Source organism: Urocampus carinirostris, chromosome 18, assembly GCF_059441175.1.
Source record: "Urocampus carinirostris isolate Australia breed hairy pipefish chromosome 18, RoL_Ucar_1.0, whole genome shotgun sequence".
Lineage (NCBI taxonomy): Eukaryota > Metazoa > Chordata > Actinopteri > Syngnathiformes > Syngnathidae > Urocampus > Urocampus carinirostris.
The window spans coordinates 24,172,638-24,187,980 of record NC_142366.1 but is presented as its reverse complement, the minus strand read 5'-3'; the positions used below and the strand labels follow the sequence as shown (position 1 = coordinate 24,187,980).

Sequence of the window (15,343 nt, the reverse complement as noted above, 5' to 3'; positions counted from 1 at the left end):
AAACGCGGCAGAAGATTGTCCGTCCGACTTCAATCCCGTGTTCCACGCGTCCCCTCCGGAGGGCGGCTGCGTCCTGCCCTATTTCTTCACACAATGCCTCCACTATTCTTACCCATCATATGATTTTATGCTCTTTTGGAAATCCTATGCGTCCGTTGGCTAAAATGGCCACCTTCAGCGCCAATGGGCGTGGCCTGTTCTTCTGAAATGTATTTCGGAGGTGCCACCTATAAATAGAAGACCCCGGTGCTCCTCAACTGAGGTTGAATCTCATGACGGCGCACCCTGTGACTTCCTGTGACCGACAACCATTTTTACAGTAGGATCCCGCCCCCGTCGCGGCTTTCTTCTCTCGCGTCACTCTCATCGGATACCGCCTCATTTTCCTTTTTAACTCGACTCGCCGAGGACTTCCTCGTCCGGGACGTCGAGCGTCGGAGGCGTTTTAAGGCCTGTTCCGATCGCAAACGAGCTCTCGATTGTTCCGGATCGGGGAAAATGGCAGACGCGGCGGCCGAGACCAGCATCAAGGTGGTATGTCGCTTCAGGCCGCTCAACAAATCCGAGGTGGCCCGGGGCGACAAGTACATCCCCAAGTTTCAAGGGGAGGACTGCGTGTCAATTGCCGTGAGTAGCTTTTTCTTTAAGATAATCCGATCTCCGAAAATGAATGACCCCACCCCACTGGATTACCTTCAAGGGTTCCTCTTTGACCACCTAAATGGACATTAAGACATTTGATGACTTGGATTTTATTTCACTTTGGTGTCCCCCAGGGCTCTGTTTTAAGCCCGATGCAATCATGACTTCTTCTTATGCTCTCTAAAACGACCTCATTGACTAAATGATGATTCTACAGTAATGCCTTTATACAACCCCTGGCAAAAAGTATGGAATCACCTGTCTTGGGCAAGCCCTCACTCAGACATTTTATTCTGTAGAACACTAAATGAATAAAAACATAGCAATGGACATTAAATGTTGCTTTTAGAGAGCAAGTGCAGGGAAATAAACATGAAATCGTTCAATTCTAAGGAAAAAATATGGAATCGGACACACCCAGTTAATTTATTTTCCTTAATTGGACACCTTGCTTAGATGAAGTCTGCTCTTTAGTCAGCAGTTCAAAACAGGGCAGTTATCACACCTTGGAGGACTCCTGAATCATGGCTCCGACAAGAGAGATGTCTCTTGAGACCAAAGACGGGATTTTCAAACTTCTTGAAGAAGGTAACTCTACTCGTATGGTTGCCAAAGAGGCGGGCTGTTCACAGTCAGCCGTATGGAAGATTTGGACCGAGTAGAAACAGCATGGGAAGGTTGTTAAAGTCGAGCGTACTGGTAGGCCAAGGAAGACATGTAGGCGTCAAGACAAACCACATGATCAAGACAAATGAAAAGGAAATGGGGGGAAGTTGGAGTCAATATATGTGACAAAAATGGGATTATCATATAGCAAAGCTAAAAGGAAACCATGGTTGACACTTAAACACAAAAGAACCAGAGTGCAAAGGGATAAGGAGAGGCAATCGTGGACTGTGGATGACAGGATGAAGGTTATCTTCAGTGATGAGTCACCAATCTTCGTTGGACAAGGTGGTGAGGCTGTAACCTGTAAACATCCCAATTGTCCTTCATGATATGGGACTGCATGTCAGGGTTAGGGTTTTGTTTGTTATGTCTTTGTCTGTTTTTCACGATTCCATCGTTTTTTCCCCTGTGCTTGTTATACTTATTCATTTCTTTTAGCGTTTCTGAACGCCAAGAAGTTGCACTTTTGAAAAACCTCATTATTTCTTGAGGCTTTTTATCTGAGTTTGTTCTACAGAACAAAATGTCGAAGTGAGTGCTTGTCCAAGACTGACCATTCCATACTTTTTGCTGAGGGTTGTATGATGCAGTTTACTTCTCATGGTTCCGCTACTTCGCAGATGGGGACCCTGCATTCTGATTGGCTAAATAGTCTCCCTCTTTATGATGATTTGACGTTAAATTATAAAATGAAAATACACTTATGCAGTACTTGTATTTTTTTTAACTTAAATGTCTGTTTATTATCTGTTATTGCAAGATCCATTTTGGCCTGGTCATAATGGAAGGGGGATGACCTCAAGGTTTCTTTATTTTCCTTATGTTGAGGTTTTTGAGTTTTCCCTTGCCCTCATGTATGTCTTAGATCAGGGGATGCTGTCATAATAGTCTGTAGTTTGCAATAATCCGTGGTCTGTGCAGCCCTTTGAGACTCTTTGTGATTAAGTGCGTCACAAAAAACACGACTTGACTGATTTTGAGTTTTTCCTTGCCCTCATGTAGGTTATAGATCAGGGGATGGTGTCATAATGTTGCCCAATTTCATTGTCACAATGCCCAATTTTGTTGTCGCAATATGTTAACCCATTTTGTAACAATGACAATAAAATTCTAAATGTCTAATTTATTCTATTCTATAATAGTCTGTGGTTTGCAATCATCTGTGGTTTGTCCAGCCCTTTGAGACTCTTTGTGATTAAGGGCCAAACAAATAAATGTGACTTGACTTGACTTTCATCGAAATCATGGTTTCCACTTCACGGCTCTGGCTTATCACGGGTTCTTTCCGGAACAAGACCCTGCGAAAAAAAGGGGGGAGATGACCACCAAGCGCAGTCTTTGTAAACAGAAGGCAGCGATGAATCGGAATCCCAAAATCCAATCTGAAATGGAAAGGTAATCTGAACGTAGAGTTCCAAGTGTCGATATCGGAATGCTTGGCCTAAGGACAGCAAACAAGCTGAGTCACAAAAGGCCTTCCTATTTTACAGAAGAGCTATTGATTCTTCATGACCATAATAACCATAATATGTCTGTTGTCTCCTTGTAGCGTTCGTTTCTCTTCTTGTCCGACATGAAAGCCGGACCTTCCTGTTTAATTTGATGGTCAGACTTTAGTGGTTGGGTGTTTGTTTTAGTACATAGCAACATAAAAGACGAACGTGGTAAAACTGGAAAAATATTAATATTTCCAAGTCTTTGTATAGTTCACCTTTTTGTCTTGAAATATTTCACTATTTGTCACGGTTGCCATGGCGCCCAATTGGCCCCGCCCGCTGCAGCTTGTTGACAGAATAGCTCCCTGTCAGTATTTAAACCCTGTCCTGTCAATCCCCGGTTGTCGGTCCGCGAATCTCTGTTTTTACACGGCAAGCCCTATTTTTTGTTTTTTGCTCATGTTTGTCTCCCGCTACGACCTGTTTTGATTTTGACCACGTCTGCTCTCCCGTCCCGAATTATGATCCGTTTTTCATTCCGACCACGTCTGCTCTCCCGTCCTGGCTTGCGACCCGACCACGTTTTTGCTATCCTGTCCCGGCTACTGACCCGTTTTTCCGTTCCCGACACCGCCATCGTTCGCCACGTAAGATCCACTTCTGCGTTTGGAGCGACCTGCTTCCTGCGTCCAGCAATCCCTGGATCGTGGGCGCCACCCTTTCCCTTCCTTTGATAAAACTTGTGGCAAACGTTACGCAAGTGGGTCCTTTTTCCGTTCTGGTCCTGACACTACTTTATGATATCAACGGTTATACATCAAAATGTATCTAAAATGATAAATATATATATAAAAAACTGCAGTGAGTGTAAAATGATCTGCCATCACAACAATTTGAATGCAATGTTGATTGTGGAATGTGTTGAGATGAATCACAATGAGAAAACGTTTTTTTATTAAAAATCCCTGCAGAAAAATGAAATTTGAGTTGTTCCACTGTTTGAATTTTTATCATAGTAATATTAATTTAAAAAAAAAAGATAAATATATATATAATATATATATAGGGGCAGCACGGCGGCGCAGTAGTTAGCGCGTGTGCGGCACAGTTCTGAGGTCATGAGGTCGGACCTTCCGCTGTGGAGTTTGCATGTTCTCCCCGTGCTTGTGTGGGTTCCCTCCAGGCACTCCGGTTTCCTCCCACCTTCCAAAAACATGCATGTCAGGTTTATTGGTCAGTCTAAATTGTCCCTAGGTGTGAACGAGCGAGCAAATTGTCTGTCCCTGTGTGTCCTGTGATTGGCTGGCGACCGGTTGAGGGTGTCCCCTGCCCACTGCATGAAGATAGCCGGAATGGGCTCCAGCGCCCCGTAACCCTACTGAGGATAAGCGGTGCAGATAATGGATAAACTTGTAAACTATAAAAAAAGATGTTGCTACGGTTACTCAGTACACGAGTAGATTTTTTTTACCAAGGACTTTTTTACTTGTACTCCAGTCATGATTTGGATGACTCCTTTTGACTTCTACTTGAGTCATATTACTCTGAAGTAATAGTACTTTGACTTGAGTCCCATTTCTGGCTACTCTCTGCTCGTGAGAAGAGAGGTTTCTCACACTTGTTATGGAATTTTCCTTTCTTTTTTACACTTTTGCTTTCGATTTTGTTTGTTTTTCAACAAACTCGAATATCAACGAACAGAAAATGCCCGAAAAGCTAACAGCATGGATGTATTGTTGTTAGCGAGTAAGGAAGAAAAGAGTGGGGGCGGAGGAAAAACCTCAGAAAATGTCAGATACATATATATCCATCCATTATCTGCAGCGCTTATCCTCAGTGGGGTCGCGGGGGTGCAGGAGCCCATCCCATCTATCTGTCATGATTACCCAAGTGGAGCCACCTGGGGTAATCATGTGGCGCGCTGGAATGTGCTTCCTGATTGGTTAATGCTCCCTTTTTAAACGCGTTACGCGGAGAACTCTTTGTCGGAGGATTACTTCTGTACCCCGTAAGACTCTCCCGATTACATGTGCCTTCTTGTTTACCTGATTCTGCCTGCCTGCCTCCGATCCGACCTGCCTCCGATTCGACCTGCTTTCGTCCCACGCTACGATCTTCTCTTCAGTCCTGGTAAACTCGACCTGCCTTCGTCCCACGCTACGATTGATCACGTCTCCCGCTAACCCTTACGCTTCCCCAAATAAAGAACTGTACGAACGCTCTGGGGTCTCCTGCTCTGTTCTGGTCTTCCCTGACACTATCTCCAGCCAGTGGGCAGTATATCATAATTCAACTGTATGATAATTCCCAAATATACTTAAATAAGGTAAGATATGATCATTGGTTTAAATGACTGATAGAAAAAGGCCTCATACGTTATTTTGGGGACGGGTGTTCAGTTTTTTGGGTGACAGATGTTGGACCCGTGTGGGGGAGGGATCGCATTTAATTACAAAAAGGAGGTACAAAGTCACAAAACAATGAAATTGTCACAGGCCAGAAACGGAGACTGGACCCGACAGCGTTTGTTTTACTCAGTTTTATTGAGAAAGAGAGCAGTGCTTGCTTCCACCATCCGATGATCGTCGGTCACGGGTAGCTGATGGCGGGAACGCGGAAGTGGCACTTCCGTGTCGAGTGAAGGTAGTGGTAGGCAGCAGGAATACTGGTCGATAGCTGGGACGGAGGAGCAAGGGCAGTAACGAGTCCAGAAAAAGAGATCGGCAACAGGTATCAGGCAGGAAACGGGGCAAAACAGGTCGATGGCCGGGACGGAGGAGCGAGGCAGAAACGGGTCCAGAAACAGGTCGGCAACAGGTAACAGGCAGGAGAATGTCGGATAGTACAAAGCTTGCCTAGCTGAGAACAGAGGTTCGCAAACGGTCTGACAGCCTCCTCTTGGAAAACGGGGGTTTAAAAAGAGTCAGGGAACCAATCAGCGACCAGGGTTGTTGGCGCCAACGGGGCAGTCGCAGGTGCCCCGAATCAGCAATCATGACAGAAATGTCCAAACCAGAAACAAAGACCAAAACTAGAACTGGAAAATACAAGCAGCAAAATAACAAGGACCCAGAAACAAACACAAAGAAACCCGACGTGGCGTCGGAAGTGAAAATGACACAATGACCCAAAAATGTCCTTTTAAAGGGTTCAAGATCATTGGGCACGGTTGTGTGATAATTGGACACAGGTGTGGGAGAGCAATTTCAAAGCTGGCTAACGCTAAAAGATACACCAGGCATTTAGACTTTTCACAACTGCCAGTTGGAGAGGGGGAGTGGCCAGGAGAGGAGGAATTTACCCGCGTTCGTCTCTCTGGCCACGCTCCTTTACTCTGGCGCCCCTCCCCCCTACACTGTATTTTATTTAAGTCACAAGAGGTAAGACAAAGACAAAGAAAGAAAAGAAACGCCCCTTTGGGCGGTGCGAATATTTGAAACAGAGAAACGTGATACCAGCTGGTTAGAAATACAGACCCCTGAGGAAATACGCCCAAGCCTACTTTATATGTGCCCAGTTCAAAACCCTGTTGGGGCTCTCTGCTCTCTGCTTTAGCCTGCCATCCCTTTTTTCTTTTCATTTGTTTCTTGCAACATAATAATAAAGAAAAAAAGAAACTAGAAATACAATTAATTCATAAGTGAATCAGAACACCCAGGGAGTCAAAATCCACACCAGAATGTTATTACTCTTATTGGTCTTCGATATATTCCCAGGTCATCACTGCGAACAACTGAGATACGGTAATCGAAATTTCCTGTTTCTGCTTCCCAATTTGAAAGGCTATGTTGTGGTGGTTTGTAGGGCAAACCCTATTACTTCGATCGCGTATTCCAATCCAATACCACTCAAGAGCAATTCTACAACGCTGTGGCTCAGAAGATCGTCAAAGGTAAGTTGGTGTAGATCTAGATCACCGAGAAGAAATAATAGATAAGAATTCCTTTCCATGAACTTAGATGTCCTCGGAGGCTACAACGGCACCATATTTGCTTACGGGCAGACGTCGTCTGGGAAAACGCACACCATGGAGGTAACTGTCTGCCACTCGGTGTCGCATAAAGGGACAGTGTGATTATTTGACTGCTACATGTAGCAAAGGAGTGCTAAAAAGCACAACCGAGACTCAAAGTGAGTAAACCGAACCGTAGTTGAATTTTTTTTTTTTTCGATTTTCCGTATCGATGACAAAATGAAGCCCCGTGAAGCAGTGAAGCCCGGAGAGGAAATGCCTTAAACACGCGTATGGGCTTCAACATGATTCATTTTTTTACTGAGCACGACGCAAGTTTTTGATTTTCTGTATCGTTGGCAAAATGAAGCCCCGTGAAGCAGTGAAGCCCGGAAAGGAAATGCTTCAAACACGTGTATGGGCTTCAACATGATTCATTTTTTTGCCGAGCACGACGCACGTTTTTCGATTTTCCATATCGATGGCAAAATGAAGCCCCGTGAAGCAGTGAAGCACGGAGAGGAAATGTCTTAAACACGCGTATGGGCTTCAACATGATTCATTTTTTTGCCAAACACGACGCAAGTTTTTCGATTTTCCGTATCGATGCCAAAATGAAGCCCCATGAAGCAGTGAAGCCCAAAGATGAAATGCTTCAAACATGCATATGGGCTTCGACACGATTATTTTTTTCCCGAGCACGACGCAAGTTTTTCGATTTTCCGTATCGATGCCAAAATGAAACCCAGTGAAGCAGTGAAGCCACAAGTGAAAATGTCAAATCAGGATGGAAAAGGAAGTGCTTATTGAATTTGTTCGAAGTTTTTTCCAAACCTTTGGCAATCCACAGTGTTTCTCTGCCATTTTTCTTTCATACGACACTCAAAGCTATCGATTTCCGAATGAGTGACCTGGTACACCTGCTTCGCGGGGCTTCGAACTCACAATTCATGAACCACTCATCTCAATGCAAGATGTCAGCTCGTGTTATTTAAAATAAAAATAGAACTTTATCAACCTACTATTAAAAAAATGCATGTTTATACGATAATTTGTGTATTTTTGCCTGTTATTTAAATCACTATTGACTTTTCTCTATGAGTGAATTCAGTTTTTACCGCCAGGACGTGCTAAATACCACACACTGTCCCTTTAAATATGCCGTTACCATTGTCTGTGTCATGATTACCGATGTGATGCACCTGTGCCCGCTCCTTTAGCACCAACTGCCTCGGAATCTGATTGGCTCTCTATCCCTATTTATACCCACTCCTATCTGTCACCTCAGATTAGCCTTTTTCGACCGTGACTCCCACCTGTTTTTGCTCCCGTCTGTTCCCCGGCTTCGACCCGTTTTTTGATCCTGACCACAGCTAATCTCCTCTCCTGGCTTTCGACTCATTTCTGATCCCGACCACGTTTTTTGCTCTCCCGTCCCAGCTACTGACCTGTTCAGAGCGACCTGCTTCCTGCGACCACTGATCACCGGATCGTGGGTGTAATCCTTTCCTTTCTTCCAATAAAACTGAGAGAAACGTCACGCAAGTGGGTCCTGTCTCCGTTCTGGTCCTGACACTCCCCCATTCTTCTTTTGCTTTCCTGAAGGGCAGACTTCACGACGGCGACATGATGGGAATTATCCCCAGGATCGTTGGAGATATTTTCAATTATATTTATTCCATGGATGAGAACCTGGAATTTCACATCAAAGTAAGTCTTTTTTTTTCAAGTAAGAAAGAAAAGCATTTTTGTGCATGTTGACCTCTCATGAATCCTTCTATTTTTAGGTTTCTTATTTTGAAATCTACCTGGACAAAATCAAAGACTTGCTGGACGGTAGGATGGACAGATTTGGAGTTTCATTTCTTGATTTCCACGTGATAGAACGCTTGCTCCTAGAAAATGAATCAATACTATTTTTGTTTCACTTCCAATTGACACTTAAAGCCATAGAGTACACACATATCGTATATTTCTTGGAGCCTTGGTTTGTAATTGGATTACTCCAGAAATGGGATATTGTCATGATTGCCGATTGAGAGCACCTGTGACTACTCGATTGGCGCCAACAGCCCTGAAAGCTGATTGGCTGATGCTCTCTTTTTAAACCCCCAAGAGGAAGCCGTCAGATCGTTATGCGAACTGTTGCCACCAGCTCAGTAAGCCTTCACGTCCGACTCTGTTCCTGCCCTGTTTTTCTCTGCCTGATCTTTGTTACCAACCTATTTCCGGACCTGACTTTGCCCCGTTTTGCTTGCCTGTTACCTGATCTGTTTTGCCCCGTTACCTGCCTGCCTCCTGTGGCCGACCTCGTGTCTGAACTTGACACGGCCTTTGCTCTCCAGTCCCGGCCAACGACTTGTAATTCCCGCCTGTCTTCGATCCTCCTCGCTAGATACGGAAGTGGGTCCGTGGCGAACAATGGCGGTGTCGGGATCGGAAAAACGAGTCAGTAGCCGGGACGGGAGAGCAAAAATGTGGTCGAGTTCGGAAACGAGTCGTAAGCCAGGAGAGGAGAGTAGAGGTTGTCAGGATCAAAAACGGGTTGAAGCCGGCGGACAGACTGGAGCAAAAACAGGTGGGAGTCAGGGTCAAAAAAGGCTAGCTTTGTATACACATTGGTTCACAGACGGACTGACAAAAGGCGACAGACAGGAGTGGGTTTAAATAGGGACAGGGAGCCAATCAGAGTCTGAGGCAGTTGGCGCCGAGGGGGATTTACATCGGTAATCATGACACTTCAAAAAATTCAAATAAAGCTGCTACTTTATCATGACTAACTGACATCTCTCTTACTCCTCAGTAACAAAGACCAACCTTTCAGTCCACGAGGACAAAAACAGAGTGCCCTATGTCAAGGTAAACGCTGCGTTACACGACTATACTATTTCTGTTCGACGTCCATTTTTAGTAGACCGTAATCCCTCTCGTGTGTCACTGAAAAAAAGACCTAAAGCCCCGGCGTTGCACGAAATTTGTGATATGGGATTGGGGATAATGGATCTTGGCTGTCCAAGTGCAGTTTTTTCAGAGGGAAATAATGGCAAAAAAGAGCCACCAGGGCAGCACGGCGGCACAGTGGTTAGCGTGTGTGGAGCACAGTTCTGAGGTCATGAGATCGAACCTCCTGTGTGGAGTTTGCATGTTCTCCCCGTGCCTGCGTGGGTTTCCTCTGGGCACTCTGGTTTCCAAAAACATGCATGGCAGGTGAATTGGCCGGTGCAAATTGTCCCTAGGTTTGAATGAGCAAGTGACTTGTCTTTTTCTGTGATTGGCTGGCAAGCAGTTGAGGGTGTCCCCTGCCCACTGCCCAAAGATAGCTGGGATTGGCTCGAGCACCCCCGCGACCCTACTGAGGATAAGCTCTGTAGATGATGGATGGAGCCACCAGGCCCGAAAAAGTGCCTTCTGAAGGCCCCTGCTCTCAGCACTAGGTGATGAGGATAATAGAGTGCGGTTCACTTTTTGGTGGACAAAATGGCCAAAAAAAGCCGCTAGTGTGACAGAATGTCGGACGGACCCAAATGCAGGGCACAAAGAGACGTACAACAGGCATGTGATCGAACCCCAATAGGAGGCGTTAAAAATTGAATTCACTTTAGATCGGAGAGAGTGGAACCGGGACTGTTGATTAGGAGAAACTTTAGAGGGAATCTTGGGGTAGAGAGAGCCTGGAATAGGAGATTTGGGAGTACCTTTAAAAAGATGGCTGGTGAGGAAGGTTTTGAGATGAGGAAGGGGCTGCTAAGGACGGAGATGAACCTGGGAAGGTGGTCTTGGGTTGGTGAAGGTCTTGGAAAGAAGATTTAGGAGTACTTTTAATAAGATGGCTGATGAGGAAAGTTTTGAGATGAGGGGACCGCCAAAGAGGGGACACTTAAGAAGGTTTCTTGGAGTGGCAAAAACCTTTGAGAGAAATTTGGGAATACCTTCAAAAAGATGGCTGGAGTAGATAAACTTGGAGCTGAAGAAGAAAGTCCCGGGAGGAGAAGCTCGTTGTCGTGGCGAGTAAATGTTTACAGGAATCAAAATGATTGAACAATGTGAAGCGGAAACCTGGAGTATTCATGGTAGAGGAGCTTAATTGTCTAATCGGAAGCACCTGGGGAGAGATATGAATAGATCCAACAACGCTTGTTTTTGGCCAATCAGAACGCGAGGCAGACGACAGCCCCGCCCCTTTTTGTATCACACACACAACGCATGGCATACTAGCGGCTGCACCAACTCAACGTGTGTCGGATGTATGGGAACCCAAACAAAGTGATTTGTTCTACAGTGAGTTTTATTTTGATGAGGTTGCTGTTGGTGAGTTGTCAGTAAGAAGTTTGTAAGTTACAATGGCCGCTTTACTTTTCACGGCGCCCCCGTTAACATACCTCGTTAGCATATGACAAAAACAAAAATAAGTGAAGGTGGCGTTTAGTAATTCATTCGCATTGGGTTAAAACATTGTGGAATGGAGGGAAATAAATGATTTATTTTACTCTAAAAAGATAGGGAAGAGGATAATGTCGTCTTACCCAATTGTTTTTATATTGACGCTGCCATTTTGAAAAGACCTATCTCTATTATTTGTCATTTTTTAAAAAACGTTGTTTTTTTTTTTTGCATTTTTTGCACATTCCATTCGGTTCAAAAATTAGAAATGACAAAAAAAGGAGATCATGAAAAAGAAGAGCCACACAAAATTGCTTTACCGACCCCGGCTCTCAGGAATAGTCCACCGGGGATATTGGATCGTGGCCACACAGTGCAGTTCATTTTTAGAGGGCCATGAAAAAAAAAAAATCCCGCTAGCTACCATCATGCATCTAGTACACAGGCCGCAAGGCCGGAATATTTCTTTTGCTCTTCTCGGTAAAGAAATTCCGGCGAAGCGGAGCGTCGGAGTGTTGACCACGCCCTGCCGGGTCTTGTGATGTGTCCCCAGGGGTGTACGGAACGTTTCGTCTGCAGTCCCGAAGAAGTCATGGACGCCATCGACGAGGGCAAAAACAGCAGGAGCGTGGCGGTCACAAGTGAGTCTGGATGCCGGGCGGGGATTTCTCACCAGCTTCGTCGGGTCTCCTGACCGACTGACGACGCCCCGTCACCAGCATAATGATAACAGTAGACTCAGATTTTGGTGGAGGACAAACCCGAATCCGGTGCTATTTCTAACTTAAGTGGGACGAAATCTTTTCTTTATTCAGTACGTGTGAACGACACAAACGGTGTTCAAACAGCTTTTATATATTTTTATTCACTGCGCCTATCTGTTTTTATTTGAATTTTTTAGCGGCGTTCCTACGAGTGCATTAGGCTTAAGGAAAGGAGGAATTGGGAGGAGGGTAATTTTACGCGTGCTCTCATCTTTTTCATTTACTCTAGGATGAAAATGGCGAAAGTAAGAAAAGGACTGTTTCAAATGTAGTTCAAACCCCCCAAAAAATGAAAAAAAAGAAGAGTTTATTATTTGAGTACGTCTAAGAGAGACACATACGTGCACACGGCACGCAGGCAGCTTGACAGAAACTGCAATGATGATTTTAGCCAGCAGATGGCGTCAACCAGACGAATATCTGGAACTTACGGACACCGCCTTTAATTAAAAAGTATTGCTCAAGTAATAGTGAACATCCTACAAATCCATGTCAGACATGGCCTGATCCGGGATGATTTCGTCTGGTTTCCCGTAAATTTCTGATTATCATTCCTATCCAAAGTAATTATATATATATATATTTTTTTAATAAATTCAAATCACATGCTCATTCTTGCCACTAGAGGGCAGTAAAGGTGTAAAAGAGCTGAGCTCTAGCCAGGGGTGATTTTAAATCCAAAACTTTGGAGGTGCCGAGCACCCAAAGCAGGGGTGGGCAAACTCCGGCCCGAGGGCCACATGCAGCCCGTTAGGTTTTTTTCATCAGGCCCGCTGAACAAGAATGGTCAAACTGTACTGACTATATAAATATATCATCGTAAATATAGTACTACTAAAAAAATAATTGTGTGCCAACTTTGTCCCCACTGTTTGTGTCTGCAACAAAAATACTACTACAAATATACTACAGAATTACTACAAAACTAAATATCTAATTTAGTGCTTAAAAAAAGGATTCTCATATATTATTTTGTCTCTATTTTGATAATGAAAAAATACTACTACGGTAATACTATGAAACAGAAATACTATTTTACAAATGTTACAAGACAAATACAACAAATATAAAACTACAGCATTATTTAAAAAAAAAACCTAAATTATTATTACAAAGATATGAATATGGAAATACTTCAAAATTACTTCTTCAGAAATACTCTCAAAACACAACGGTAATACTATACAGTAATATTATTAATATTTTAATGCAAAAATACTACGTGATAGATATTATGACAGAAGTAATGCAAAAATACAACAACAGAAGAACTACAAAATACTAAAAATATACTACAAAAAAACCTACTATAAAAATTGTACTGCAAAAATAATGTAGTTATGTTAATACTAATAAGAAAAAATACAGAAACACTACAAAATGTGACTGCAGAAATTCTACCAAATAAACAAACGAAACAAAAAAACTACATTAATACTACAAAGATACGAAAAGTGATAGGAATCAAATGGACTGAACCATTTCAAGGCAGTGGAGTTTTTCTGATGCTGCGTTGTTCATATTTTTTAAAATGCTATAGTTCTCGGGGCACTAGACTTAATTTTGAGTCCTGGGTCCTATAGCAATAGAAATATAGCACTTGAAATTGGACTCCCTCCCTCAGTTACTTAAGAGTGCTGAGGTCATTAATGGTGCAAGCAAAGTTCTTTTTTAAAAATGTCACAAAATACTGCAAACCAGGATGCCAACTTGTTTACCTTCAGTGCAAACGGAGAAAGTCGATCGCTCCGCCCATTCCTAGCGCTCACCCGATCAAATTGCTCGGGGCGATTTGCCAGAGCTTCTGGGTAAACGGATTCTCGTAAGAAAGTGTCTCGACAGTGAACATGGATTGTTTAACGAGCTTCCGTACGGAGGATTATTTAGCGACTTCGGGCCAAAACGGGGTCGGAAGCGCTTTTAATTCCGAGGCGGCCACTCAGTAGCCTAGATGGTAAGGCGCCCGCTTTGAGACTGGGAGGTTCGGGTTCGCGCCCCGGCCGAGTCATTCCTAAGACTTAAAAAGTGGTCGGCGGCGCCCTCTCTTGGCTGCGGCTGCATCGGGTCAGATGCAATCGACATTTCGTTCTGTGTACATTGTTACACAGAATGACAATACAAGGAAATTATTATTATTATTATTATTTTGTCCTCTTTCGAGACAGACATGAACGAGCACAGTTCCAGGAGTCACAGCATTTTCCAAATCAGCATCAAGCAAGAGCACACTCAAACCGAGCAGAAACTCACCAGCAAGCTCTACCTGGTGGATCTGGCCGGCAGCGAGAAAGTAGGACCCTCGCCCTTTCTCCTCTCTCCAACCTTCCCAAAGAAATCCCGCCGACTTCATGTTTCGCCCCCTCCGAGGTGGGGAAAACCGGAGCCGAGGGAACCGTGCTGGACGAGGCCAAAATGATCAACAAGTCCCTTTCTTCGCTCGGGAACGTCATCTCGGCGCTGGCCGAGGGCTCGGTGAGTCGGCGTTCGGACGGCTGCTTGAAATCCTTGGAAAGGCTTCCGTTTTAGAGTTTTCAAGGCCAGGAAAATATTGGACTTTTGAAAGGGTTGTCATTTAGATAGACCTTGCAATTCATGAAGACAGACACGCCTACTCTGGTGTTGTTATCGTGTGAAGCGTCACCAGCCCCTACTGGGCACGCCCAAGAGGACCACTCTATTTATAAAACAGGGTCTTTCAGGCTCACTTTCAGCTCCCAAACGGCTCCTTAGATTTTTTGTTTCTTAACAATAATATAAATAAGAAAACATGATGCACCAAAATATTTCATAATTTTATACGTTTTGCTGGGGATCCCTGAAAAACACTTGAAATATACATTCAAATATTCACAGATCTACAAAATCATTTTCATTCATTTTTGATATTTTGTCACGGTTGCCCATGGCGCCCAATTGGCCCCGCCTGTGTGGCTCGTTGACAGATTGGCTTCCCTTCTATTTAAGCTCAGTGCTCTCACTCACCCTTTGTCAGTCCTTTAACGAACCTCCAGTTAAGTCCGGTATATTATTTTTTTATTTTTTTATTTTACACTCAAAAGCCCTGTCATATTATTCACTTAGTTATCGTTTCTAAACCACAAGCTTTTGAAAACTAGTTTTAAAGTCAGTTGAATAATATTATTTTTATTGGATTATTATTATCATCATTATTTAGTGACATTATTACAAATTGTAGGAATGTGCAAGTCACGTTTTGAAGACCACATCATGCATGGCTGTCTTTGCCGCCCTCTAGTGGCCAATTTGTAAGAACTCTCGATTTAAAGGAGTATTAAATTGCTCTCAATTGTATTCGTTTCACTGTAAAGGGGCATTGTGTATTTTTCAGCCCCTCCTAGTGGTAATAAATATAACAAAATACATTAACTATTCAATAATCACGTTTTTTTAATACTTTGTGGCTGACATTTCCTTTTAATTTAAATAACATGAGCCTCAGACATTGAATCGCCATCTTGCTGCTACAGGCAATGTCCCCT

General features: G+C 43.7%; 1 protein-coding gene across 1 annotated transcript in view; it reads left to right on the top strand.

The window, feature by feature from the left end:
* Positions 1–498: 498 nt before the first annotated feature.
* Positions 499–15,343, top strand: part of LOC148348698 (kinesin-1 heavy chain-like) — a 38,037-nt gene continuing 23,192 nt past the window's right edge. Inside the window, exons 1-9 of the mRNA XM_088322869.1 lie at positions 499–627; positions 6,552–6,639; positions 6,707–6,780; positions 8,305–8,409; positions 8,487–8,535; positions 9,503–9,558; positions 11,633–11,720; positions 14,009–14,133; positions 14,211–14,315. Coding sequence (XP_088178995.1) covers positions 499–627; positions 6,552–6,639; positions 6,707–6,780; positions 8,305–8,409; positions 8,487–8,535; positions 9,503–9,558; positions 11,633–11,720; positions 14,009–14,133; positions 14,211–14,315 — 819 coding nt within the window. The remainder of the gene's footprint in view (positions 628–6,551; positions 6,640–6,706; positions 6,781–8,304; positions 8,410–8,486; positions 8,536–9,502; positions 9,559–11,632; positions 11,721–14,008; positions 14,134–14,210; positions 14,316–15,343) is intronic.